Consider the following 12,670-nt stretch of genomic DNA (forward strand, 5'->3'; position numbering starts at 1 on the left):
CAGCTAACAGCAAATAAAGTTAGGACAGCCTTTTTGCTGTCCTAACTTTATCCATATACTTAACTGGTTAGCAGACTGAATATTGCTGCTAATCAGCTAAGTAATGGCTCCACCTACGCTCCACCCCAGTTAGGAAATGGCCGGTTAAAGCCAACATTCAGCAGAACTACCTGGTTAAGTGCCACTGAATATTGGCCCCTTTCCTACCTGGTTAAACCCCTTTGTATACAGACCCTTTTAATTCCTAGTGGGTGAATGGCTCCTTGCCACATATCCAAGTGCCCTTTCTGTGGGCAGCCCTGAAATCCCTGGTGGAATAATGGCCCAAACAGCAAAAACCCTTGCAACCCTGAACCGTGCAAAAGAGGATCCCCCTGTAAGTCATGTTCTCATTTTAAAAAAAATCAAAGTACTGTCCCCAAGAGCCCGTCCCTGTATTCCAACTCATCATTCAAGTAGGCAGATCTTTAGAGAGCAGGAACAATCTTCACTTGCAAAATCCTCACTTACAAAAGGGTGGCACCTGATCCCTAGCAATATGTTTAAAGAAGCCAGAGAAGGAAATGAGCCCTCTTCTCAAGAAACTCTCATCTTTTGCTTGCATTAAAGGGATAAGAAACATGATTCTTTGAAATAAGCTTCCTTAATAAGTTAGTTAAGTTTAAGATTTAGAATCCTTCTCTTGGTTTGCAATCCAATTATTGATTTGTTCTTGATATTTTAACTTTCATTCTGTGAGTCCTCTTGTAATGTCAGTGTTTCCTAAATTATTTAGAGGATACATTTTTATAAGTTGAATGTGTCAACATGGACATCCAAGTCTGTCTATGTAAATACAGGCAGATATTTTATAAAAGGGTATGAAATGTACCTTTCTCTGCCCCAAAACAATGTGTAGATAGAAAACACACATCAAAATATACATGTGTAAATAACAGTATAAATGCATCACATATACATGGAACCAGTGAAATACATGGATATTCTGATTTTTCGTTTGAAAAGCAAGTCATGCACACAAGTAAATACTATCATCTGATGCCATCAGAATGGAACAGCTCCCTCGGAGCTCAGAACTAAGTGTAACATTCTGAGCATGCACATTCCTTCCAATACACAGCAATCTTCTCAGTCTCTCAGCTTCATAACTTAAGAACGAAAGCAACACTTGGGGAGGTGGGAGGGAGCATATGCCTGATTAAGTCTGTAATTAATGGAAAATACTTGTTTTTTTCTGTTGAGAAAGAGGACCAAGTCAGGTGCACAAGTGGGTAACTCCGAAGCTCAGAGCTTCTTAATTTATTTATAAATTTGTCTATTTTCTAGGAGCAGTCCAGTCATTAAGATTCAAGAGTTGCTAATGTTACAAAGACATATTGGTTGGTATAACTGTACTGAATGCATTGTCAGTGGCTGTAGAGTGTCAAGGAGCAAGTCACTGCTTTGCATATAATAACCAGCAAATCAGATTGCAAGAGAGCCATGGCAATAGCTGCAGTGATTCTGATTTGATGAGGACTCACTTCGTTGGTTAGAGAAGTGATTTTCATCCTCTTTCATCTCCCAGCACACAAGGCACAAAAAATTGTCTAGGCACACCACTGGAATCTTACTCATATCCACTCATCCCAGCTATGATCCATTCCATCCTCGCAAGTAATCTCCTCCATCCACACCAATATGTGTAACCTTCAGAAGTAGTTATTTCATTTAATTATGCTACTGAAATACATTAGAGCACCAGTATACCTGGTACTGGGAAACTGGAAAGAGATGGACTGTTACAGATTCCTAAACAGACACCACATGCCAGCAGAATCCTTCACCTCAGTTGCAAATGTAGAACATCACTCTCACCTGATACAAAATAGGGAACCATAAAAAACATGCAGACAAAAACTGAAAGCAGAGATATTGGAATCTGCATGGGCAACACCAGAGAAATAGAAAGAAATGCATGTTCTCCTGTACAGTGCAAAATAAAGCCAACAGATGTAAATTCTCAGTGCTGACATAATTCAATCACTAAACTGAAAATAAAATCATTTTTCCTACCTTTGTAGTCTGGTGATTTTATTATTTCAATCATCTTGTTCCATTCTTTTGTTCTGCTTCCCTCTTGGTGTACTCTTAACTGTTTCCAGGGTCTCCTTTCCATTTGCTATTTGTTTTCACACCTCCTACCCTATGTCTGTTTGGTACTGACCTTTCATGTGCAGCTTTCTTCAATTTCTCTGCCTCCCTCTCAAATCTATCTTGTTTTCTCTCTCTCTCTTCCCTTCATGTGCAGTCTGTGTCCCCTCTTCCCTTCATGTGTGGCATGTCTCCCCTCTTCTCTTCACTTCATATATGGCATGTCTCCCTTTGTCCCTTCCATGTCTCCCCTCTTCCCTTCCCTTTATGTATAGTATGAATCTCCTCTTCCCTTCCCTTTGTGTGTAGCATGGCTCCCCTCTTCCCTTCCCTATATGTGCAACATTTCACTCATTTTTCTCAGTGATATTGTCCCTCCTCCTTCTTTCCTCACAGGTCCTAACACCTCTTCCCCCCCCCCCCCCCCCCCCCACCAAGTTCAGCACCTCTTTCCCTCTCTATGCCCCCTCTCTTCCTCACCTACTTCATTGGATCTCTCTGTTCTCTAACTGCCCTCCTTGTCCAGCACCTCTCTCCCTCCTTGACATCTTGATGCAGCACTTCTTGCCCCCCCCCCCCCCGATGCAGCACACCTCTCCCTCCTTGCCCCCCAATGCAGCACCTCCCTCATTGCTTCCCCGACGTAGCACCTCTCTCCCTCCTTGCCTCCCTGATACAGCGCCTCTCTCTCACACCCCTAATGCAGCACTGCTCTCCCTCCTTGCCCCCTGATGCAGCACTGCTCTCCCTCATTCTCACACTCCCTTAGCCTCAGTTCATTACCTCTCCCTTATTCTCAAACCCCCAGCCCCAGTCCATCACCTCTCCCTCCAGTGCCGTAGCGAGGGCGGATGACACCCGGGGCGGGTTGCCGCTGCACACCCCTACCCCAGGTGCAGCACGGCGCCCCCCCTCGGCGCGCACCCCCCTTGGCACGCACCCTTCCCCCCCCCCCCCCCCCCCCGGAGCACATTGTTACTTACTTTGGAAGCGAGGGGCGGGCGGGAGGGCCGATCTGCCCCCGAGTCCACGTTGCTGGGAGCTGTGTCGGCTTCATTGGTTCCTTGCTCTCTCTGCCCCGGAACAGGAAGTAACCTGTTCCGGGGCAGAGGGAGCAAGGAACCAATGGAGACGACACCCCCCAGCGGCGTGCACCTGGGGCGGACCGCCCCACCGTCCCCCCTTCCTACGCCACTGTCTCCCTCATATTCTCATTCACCCAGCCCCAGTCCAGCACCTCTCCCTCATTCTCAAACTGGCCCCCAAATGTGTGTGGAGAGAGATACTCAGCATGTGAGGGAAGCCGAATACATGTTGATTTGGTGGAGGGGACTACCTCAGGATCCCCGCGGCACACCTAGAGAACAGCCACAGCATACCAGTTGAAAAATGCTGGGTTAGAGGAATAATAGAATACAAGATGCTAGTCAGTTTGTTAGTTTGTTGGCTACTGGAATATCAACACTTTTGAGATTATGAAGGGACTTCTCTCATGTATTCTTATGAGATTTATGGGAAAACATAGGAAGCACTGTTTTCTCATTACCTTTGATAATAAACTAGGTTGACTATACTTTCTTGTGATAAAATTCAGAGGTGACCAAGGCTTGGCATTCACATCTTCTAGCTGAAGTAACAACAGAAAGAGCAGTGTCCATAACATTAGTATTGCCATACTGATCAGACCAAGGTCCATCTTCACCAGCATCCTGCTTCCAACAGTGGCCAAGCCAGGTCACAGTGACCTGCCACAATACCAATATTTCAATGTTACTGAACCCCAGGGATAAGCAGTGGCATTTTCAAGGTCTACCTCAATAAAATGTGTATGGACTTTAACTGCAGGAGCGTATCCCAAAAAATTTTTAAACCTAGATATTAGGGCTGCATTTTAATCTCATTTAACTCTGCGATTAATGCATTAATCTTGAATCGCGATTTTAAAAAATTAAGCACATTGCAGTGTCTCCTATCTCCTCCTCATGTATATTGTCTGTGGCCTGCTCCAAAGCTTTCCCTCTGACCCATCCTACTCAGGCAGAAACAGGAGGCAGAATGGAATAGAGGGAAAGCTTCAGAGCAGGCCACAGACATCATACATGCAATGCTACCACTTCCGGGGACCAACAGAAGACCACATTTAAAGTAGACCAGTGGAGAGGACTGCGGGGGGGGGGGGAGGGGCAATGCTGAACCCTGGATGAGGGAGGGGCGTGAGCTGCAGACCCACGAGCAGACCTGGAGGGGTCTCTGAAGGAAGTTATGGCTGAGGCAGTGAGCTCCAGCGATCACAAGAAGAGCTTGGTGCTGCTCACCACCAATTTTGTGTTGCTGCTCATGGGGAGGGAGGGGAGGGAGGGAAGAGAGAAAGAGATAATGGACCCCAGGGAAGGAAGAAAAAGGTATGCTGCATATAGGGGTGGGAGGGAGATTATCAGTTCTTTAGGGAATGAAAGGGAATAGAAAGAGGATAGGATTTGATATACCGCCTTTCTGTGATTACAATCAAAGTGGTTTACATATTATGTACAGGTACTTATTTTGTACCTGGGCCAATGGAGGATTAAGTGACTTACCCAGAGTCACAAGCAGCTGAAGTGGTGAATAAATAAAATAACTTTGTGCGATTAATCACAATTAAAGATTTTAATTGAAATGTAGTCCTTCTAGATATGAAACTGCTTTTACCACATCCTCTAGCAAAGTGTTCCACACCTCTTTATTTCTCAGTGGCATTTTGTTTGACAACATATTACAGAGATCAGTCTTTTCTCTATTTGTCTCTGACACACACTGTTCATAGAGTTAGTTCTGATTTATCCACGCATTCCCCACACACACAGTTGATAATAGGTTTGAGCATTCACACATTCTTCATACATACAGTTGATAAAGTTAGGTCCGATATCGCCACATATACCACTTCATTATAAACTGAGATTAATTGATAAGGTTGCATTTTGTCTTATACTTACCTTTTGGACATGTACGGTATTGTTGAAAGTTATTTTCCTTCTTTAATTAATGAATCTCCATATGGACGCTTATTAGCTTGTTGGATTTTTTTTCCAACTTTGGGCCAGATGCACTAAACTAAACGAGTCTTTAACGACCCTTTAACGAACAAGTTTTAAACTGTGGCATGCACTAAAGGCCATTTTCCAGCGGCGGTAGCAGCTAACGAAAACAGAATGCAGATGAGCAAATTGTGCAGAAACCCTATTGTAATAAGATGCACTAACCTTTTCCGATTGCCTTAACGGTGGAAATCGCCGGAAAATTTAACGAGAGGTTGTACCTCTCGTTGGGGCTGCGCTAGATCAAAAAATTGTCAAAAACGTATGTCATATACACTGCCCAAAGATGCCGTGCCACTCACCTCCCCGTTTTTCAACCAGCTGATATTGGAGAGTGCAGTTGAAAGCGTCCATCAGAAAAATAGCCTTCCATTTGGGGTTTTCAATCAGCTGATATCGGAGAGTGCAGTTGAAAGCGTGCATCACAAAAATAGCCTTCCATTTTGGCCGGGTTTTCAATCAGCTGATATCGGAGAGTGCAGTTGAAATTGTCCATCAGAAAAATAGCCTTCCATTTTGGCCAGGGTTTTCAATCAGCTGATATCGGAGAGTGCAGTTGAAAGCTTGCATCACAAAAATAGCCTTCCATTTCGGCCAAATAATAAAAACTTCCTTTGATTGGCTCAGAGACTTCCAGATCTCTTAGCTGACCGTGAAGCACGGCCAAAAAAGACGTTTTTATTATTTGGGTGTGAATAATGGCCAAAATGGAAGGCTATTTTTGTGATGCACGCTTTCAACTGCACTCTCCAATATCAGCTGATTGATGAGAAATGGGGGTGAGCGGCGCAGCGTCTTCGGGCAAGTCATAGGTTTGGTGATTATGCGCATGTGTTTCCTATACCGCTGGCGGAGATTACACCAGATTAACGATACTTTAATGCATCCGACGTTTGAATACCGTGCCGAACATGTGCATCTTTTTTTTTTAGTGCATCATTCGTTTTTTCTAAAATGGTAATGACTTTTACTTTTTCGGTTGTTTTACGTTTTATTTTTTATTATTTTTGTACCCCGTGCTTTCCCACTCATGGCAGGCTCAATGTGGCTTACATATACAGGTACTTATTTTTACCTGGGGCAATGGAGGGTTAAGTGACTTGCCCAGAGTCACAAGGAGCTGTGCCTGAAGTGGGAATTGAACTTAGTTCCTCAGGATCAGAGTCCACCACCCTAACCACTAGTCCATTCCTCCTCTGTTGATGCATCTAGTCCTTTGTACGCACAGTACATTTTTATTGCTACATTACAAAATACACACACCCTCATTACTGTATCCATATGTTATTTCCATTTTTTTAAATCTTCCATCACGTTTCCTCATGTTCATACTTATCTCCGAGTGCAAGATGCCATTTTTTCTACAGTCTGATACACTGTCCCCATTTTTTAAAAAACGCCATTGTATGTCATTTTAATTGAATTATTATGTTCATTGTACTTTATTATATGTTTTACAACAATTGTTTTATGTCTTTCATTATGGATATCCTGAAAACCTGACTGGCTGGGGTGCCTCCAGGACCAGGTCTGGGAAACAATGTTTTAATGATTTTAGATCAAATCTCATGGTTCCACTTCCTCCAGGGTGTCAACTCTGTTGCAAATCTTTGTGTCATCCACAAAAAGACAAAGTTTCTTGTCTAACATAGAAAAATGTGGGCAGATAAAGACCATATCGACTATCCAGTCTGCCCATCCATACCATTTACTCTCCCTATCACTCCCTTAGAGATCCTATGTACTTGTCTCAACTCTCTTGAATTCAGATACTGTTTTCATCTTCACTACTTCCACCAGGAGGCTATTCCATGAATTCATTGCCCTTTCCTTGAAGAAGTATTTCCTCAGGTTACTTCTGAGTCTATCCCCTTTCACCTTCATCCTATTTCCCCTCGTTCCAGAGCTTTCTTTCAACTGAGACTTGCCTCCTGTGTATTTATACCATGTAGGTATTTAAATGTCTGTGTCTCCCCTCTCCCGCCTTTCTTCCAGAGTATACACATTGAGATCTTTGTCTGTCCCCTTCAACAATGTCACTCACAAATATACTGAATAGAATCAGCTCCAATACCGATCTTTGGAACACTCCACTACTCACCTTTCTTTCCTCCGAATGAATTTCATTCACTACTAATCCATTCACCACTTTGGGTCCTAACTTCAGCTTGTTCAATTTGTTCACAAGTCTCTAACGCAGAACCGTGTAAAGGCTTTGCTGAAGTCCAAATAAACCACATCTAGTGTGTGTCTTTGATCCAGTTGTCTGGTCACCTGGTCAAAGAAATCAATCAGATTCATTTGACACAATTTTCCTTGGAAGTCAATGGATTCTAGGAATTTTACTTTCCTTCCCTTCAGTAGTGTCTCCATTGTTTTTCCTACCACTGAAGTGGCCTGTAGTTTCCCACTTTTTCTCTGGCACTGTTTTTGTGGAGAGAGACCACAATCGCTCTTCTCCAATCCTATGAAACCTCCCCTGTCTCCAAAGATCTATACAAGAGGGCCCACTATAACCTCTTTGTGCTTCTTCAATATATTTAGGTGTATCTTATCAGGCTCCATGGATTTGTATACTTTCAGTTTTTCCAGTTGTTCATAAACACTTTCTTCCATGAATGGAGTGATTATCTACTCCACTCTCATATACGCCTTGTCAGCCAACATAGGTGAACACAAAACAGAAGTATTTGTTTAGTATGTCTGCCTTTTCCTCATTATTCTCCACATATCAGCAGTCTCACAATTCTATTTCTATCCTTTCTTCTTTCCCCAATATACCTGAAAAAAGTCTTGTCACCTCTTTTTATGTCTCTATCCATTTTTATTCCACCTGCACTTTTGCCAGCTGTATTTCTCTCTTCATTACTTTGAGTTTTGTGTGGTATTCTTTTCTGTGTTCTTTCTGCATTTTTCTATACTTCATAAATCCCACCTGTTTTGCCTTTATTCCTTCAGAAACTTGTTTGGTGAACCATGTAGGTTTCCTTTTCCTCTTGCTTTTGTTTGCTTTCCTTACATAAAGATCTGTTGTAGGGCTCTTCACTGTTTAAAATTTTTAATCACATGATTAATCACGATTAAAATTTCTAATTGTGTCCCCCCTCACATTTTCAACTGTATAATGCAAAATATAGACTGCAGATGTTAATTCTCAAAGCTGACATATTGTACTTCAATTACTAAACTGAAAATAAAATCATTCCTCTTACCTTTATTGTCTGGTGATTTTATTTTACTAATCATCTTATTCCCTATCTCTGGTTCTGTTCCTTTATCTGTGCTCTGAACTCTATTTTCAGGGCCTCATCTCTCCTCTCTATTGCTTGTCTCTCCTCCACTTCTTCCCCTATAACATCTTTCACATTCAACTTTCTACCATTTTTCTTACTTCTTATATCTGTCTTGCTTCTTTCCCCTTCTGCTTCATCATGGGCACCATCTCCTTTCTCCTTCTGTCTGTCCTCCCCTCTCCTCCGATCTCTCCTCCCACCCTGTGGACACTATCTCCTCTCTTTCCCTTGCTCTCTATGGGCACCATCTCTCTTCTCTTCCCCTCCCTTCCTCTCTGTAGGCAGCATCTCATCTCATTCCTTCCCTTCCTCTCCTCTCCACTGGCACAATCTCATTTCCCCTCCCCACTGCCGGGAGCTCCTGCACCGTTTTCTCTCCAGCTGCCCCACATTCTCTCCTAACCCCCCTCACACCGACAGCTTCTTTTCTTTCCTACCACCCCATGACTCTCTCAGACCCTCCCTCCTGCATATATTTTTCTCTCCTACCACTATCCCCCTCCCACCCTCTCCTGAAGCTTGTTCTCTCCTGTCTCCACCCATCGACAGCCTTTTCTCTGCTGCCAGCGTGCTCTCTGGCATCTCACCCCACCCCCTACCCCCACCACATGTAGCCCTACAAACTTGCCTTGTACACTTGGCGGTATTAACCACATGCTGCTCCGCTCCTCTCTGTAACCGGAACCCTCCCTCTCTAGTGCCCAACTCCTACAGCAGGAAACAGGAAGTTTCATCAGAGAAGGTGGGATGCTAGAGAGGGAGGGCTCCGGTTACAAAGAAGAGTGGAGCAGTGTGTGCTTAATGCCGCTGTGTGTACAAGGAAGGTTCGGAGGGTGGCGGCGGATGGAGTGGGATAGCAGGAGACAAAAGGCTGCTGGTGTACAGTGGCGGGTAGGAGAGAAAAAGCTGCAGGAGCACTGTTGAGGGAGGGGAGCAGTGGTAGGAGAGCAGCATGATGCAATTAATCGCGGTAAAATTATTAGCGCGAGTTAAATAAAATTTAACTCTTTAATCGTGTTAAAACGCGTTAAATGAACATCCCTAATCTATTGACATTTTTATAGCTTCTTTCAGTTTAGACAACTGACTTTTCATATCTTATATCCTGACATCCTACTAGCTCTTTATTTAGGCACTCCCTTATTTTACTAAAGTCAGCATGTTTGAAATACAGAACTTTGAGTTTTGTGCATTTATACTCCCCTTAGCTCCTATATCAAACCATACAGTGTAATGATTACTACTCACATGGACATTAGACACAATTTTTCCCATTTGTGAGTATGAGAATGCCCCTTCTCTGGTGGATTCTATTACCATTTGCTTGAGGAGAGCACTTTGAAAGGCATCCACTATCTCTCTACTTCTTTCTGATTCTGCTGATGGAACACTCCAGGTGGCAGGTTGAAATCTCCCAACAACAGCATCTGACCTTTCATTCCCATCCTTTGGATATCTATAACTAGATCTTAGTCCAGATTTTCCATTTGTGTCGAGGTCTGTAGATGACAACTGTGTGAGCAGAGGTTTCATTTTTTGTCTCCAAGACGATCCATATTGCTTTCTCCTTTCCCCAATTGCTCTGAATTTCAGCTGCTTTTATGTTGTTTTTCACATGTAGTGCTACTTCTCCACATTTTCTGCCAGATCTGTCCTTCCTAAAAAAATTATAGCATGGTATGGTTGCTCCCTATTCATGGGCATAATTAAGATAGAAGTACTCAAAAAGTAATTACGAACAAGGTACCAAAAAGTCTTGATTATATAAGTCTTCGCACCAATTATCATAACAAACCCAAATTAGCTTTTTTTCTAAAAAATGCCTCAACAAAGCCCACAATAAGTTAGATCTGTGTCCAATCAGAATAACTGAACCACTCCTAGTGAATAATCAGGTTGTTTCTGCTGTTTCGAATTAATTTGAAGCAAAGGTCAAAATATTGCAAACATGGTCTTCTGTATGAAATCTGGAATAAAATTATTCGAAGGTGCAAATTGGAGAAAGACTATAAGAAATGTTTAGTGTGTTTGAATATCCTTTTAAGCATTGTTGGGTCCATCATTGCAAAATGGAAACAGTTTGGCAACCAAAACACTGTCTATCAGGTTATCCTTATATTTAGGAAACCACTGGGGAAGATCATTGTGAAGCCTAAGATTACTTAAAAAGAACTACTGAGGTCTCTAATTGAGATTGGGAAAATTTTTGACTAAGAATTTCAGGATTACTCCACAAAGATAGCCTATATAAGAGAGTGTAAACAAGGAAGCCACTATTGAATATGATATGCCATACAGCATTTACATAAAAACACATGAGACACCATATGCATGTGGGAGAAGGTTTTATAGTCTGATGAGACCAAAGTGTAATTTTTTTATTTTCTTTACTAAGAAATATTTGTAGCATGAAACAAATATGGCATATCACCCATTAACACTTGTTCTACAGTAAAGTATGGTGGTAGAAGCATTATGTTGTGGGAATGCTTTAGGGCAGCATGGACAGCATACAGTTCAAACTCCTCTTATTGACCTATAAGTGCATTCACTCTGCAGCTCCTCAGTACCTCTCCACTCTCATCTCACCCTACATCCCTCCCCGGGAACTCCATTCACTGGGTAAATCTCTCTTATCTGCACCCTTCTCCTCCACTGCTAACTCCAGACTCCGTTCCTTTTATCTTGCTGCACCATATGCCTGGAATAGAATTCCTGAGCCGGTATGTCAAGCTCCATCTCTGGCCGTCTTCAAATCTAAGCTAAAAGCCCACCTTTTTGATGCTGCTTTTAATTCCTAACCCTTATTCACTTGTTCAGAACCCTTATTTTATCATCCTCACTTTAATATTCCCTTATCTCTTGTTTGTCCTGTTTGTCTGTCCTAATTAGATTGTAAGCTCTGTCGAGCAGGGATTGTCTCTTCATGTTCAAGGGTACAGCGCTGCATACATCTAGTAGTGCTATAGAAATGATAAGTAGTAGTAGTAGTAGGATCAAAGGAAAGAGGAATTGTGCAAAGTACTGGCAGATTTTTTTTTTAAATCATCTTTATTCAGGTTCATAATGCAAAAGCATACATCAATGAAGATATATAACAAATAAGTCCCCCAGAAACATTACCCCATCCCATCCATTCTCTAACCCTCCCCCTACTAACAGCCAAAGTATTCAGTTATAAGTAAAATAGCCTAAGACAACATAGTACAAAGTCCACATGGAAATTAGCACTGTCAGCCAGTTTGTTAACATTTAATAGACCACTAAGCAATCAAGGAGTCAGAGAGTCCAAAAATGGGGTCCATATCTGAACAAATTGTGTAATCTTTTTTTCGACTGGTACCCAATACAGATAGAGTACTGGCAGATTCTAAAAGAAAACTTGATCCAGTCTGCCACAGCCCTGGGACTACAAAGATTTATCTTTCAACAGGATAATGATCCTAAAGACAAAGCAAATTGAGTGGTTCAGCAGGAAGAAATGTGAATACCCCTGAGTGGTCCATTCAAAGCCCAGACTCAAATCCAATAGAAAATCTGTGGCAAGACAAAGACTGCAGACCACAAATGATCCCCAGTCAAGAACAGCAAAAATCGGAGTAAATGTTGACTTTCTGGATTTTTCTTCCACTTTTTTCAGTAAGGTCTGAATCCTTCTTCAGTAATATATTGAAAGAGATAAATTAAAATACAAAGAAACAAAGGAAACAATTCAACAAAATCAAAGTACTCTGTTAATTTGAAGATAATAGAAAATCTGTGGCAAGTTCACAAATGATCCTCAGCCTGCTTGAAAGAGATTCAGCTATTCTGCTAATGGGCAAAAACTGCAAAATAATACTGCTGTGCAAAATTGTTACAGACTTATCCTAGAAGACTCATGTCTGTTATTGCTGTAGAGGGGGCTTCCATCAAGTATGAAGGCAAGGGCTCTGAAGATTTAAGTGATCAAGACTGTATGATTAGTCTTATCTAGAGTGTGAAAATTGTTCTTTCATGTGTAGGATATGTTGCGTAGCAGACTGTGAAAAATGTACAAATTTGAATAATTATGCAAGGCACGATGATTTCTCTATGCTTAAAACTTGATTGGAAGGTTTCTTGAGTTAGAGGCTTTGTAAATCATGAGCTGAATTATCTCATCTAGTCTAGTACTATATAAACCTA

General features: G+C 42.0%; 1 protein-coding gene across 5 annotated transcripts in view; it reads left to right on the forward strand.

Moving 5' to 3' along the window:
* Window positions 1–12,670, forward strand: part of CEP126 (centrosomal protein 126) — a 252,066-nt gene that overhangs the window by 194,193 nt on the left and 45,203 nt on the right. The window contains exon 11 of one of the 5 annotated variants that reach the window (XM_030200231.1): window positions 1,327–1,413. The exons of the other annotated variants lie outside the window; for them this stretch is intronic. Within the exon in view, the coding sequence (XP_030056091.1) occupies window positions 1,327–1,328 (2 nt within the window). The 3' untranslated portion in view covers window positions 1,329–1,413. Of the gene's footprint in view, window positions 1–1,326; window positions 1,414–12,670 lie in introns of those variants that run through there. 5 annotated transcript variants of the gene reach the window in all.

The sequence above is a fragment of the Microcaecilia unicolor genome, chromosome 4 (genome assembly GCF_901765095.1).
Source record: "Microcaecilia unicolor chromosome 4, aMicUni1.1, whole genome shotgun sequence".
Taxonomy (NCBI): domain Eukaryota; kingdom Metazoa; phylum Chordata; class Amphibia; order Gymnophiona; family Siphonopidae; genus Microcaecilia; species Microcaecilia unicolor.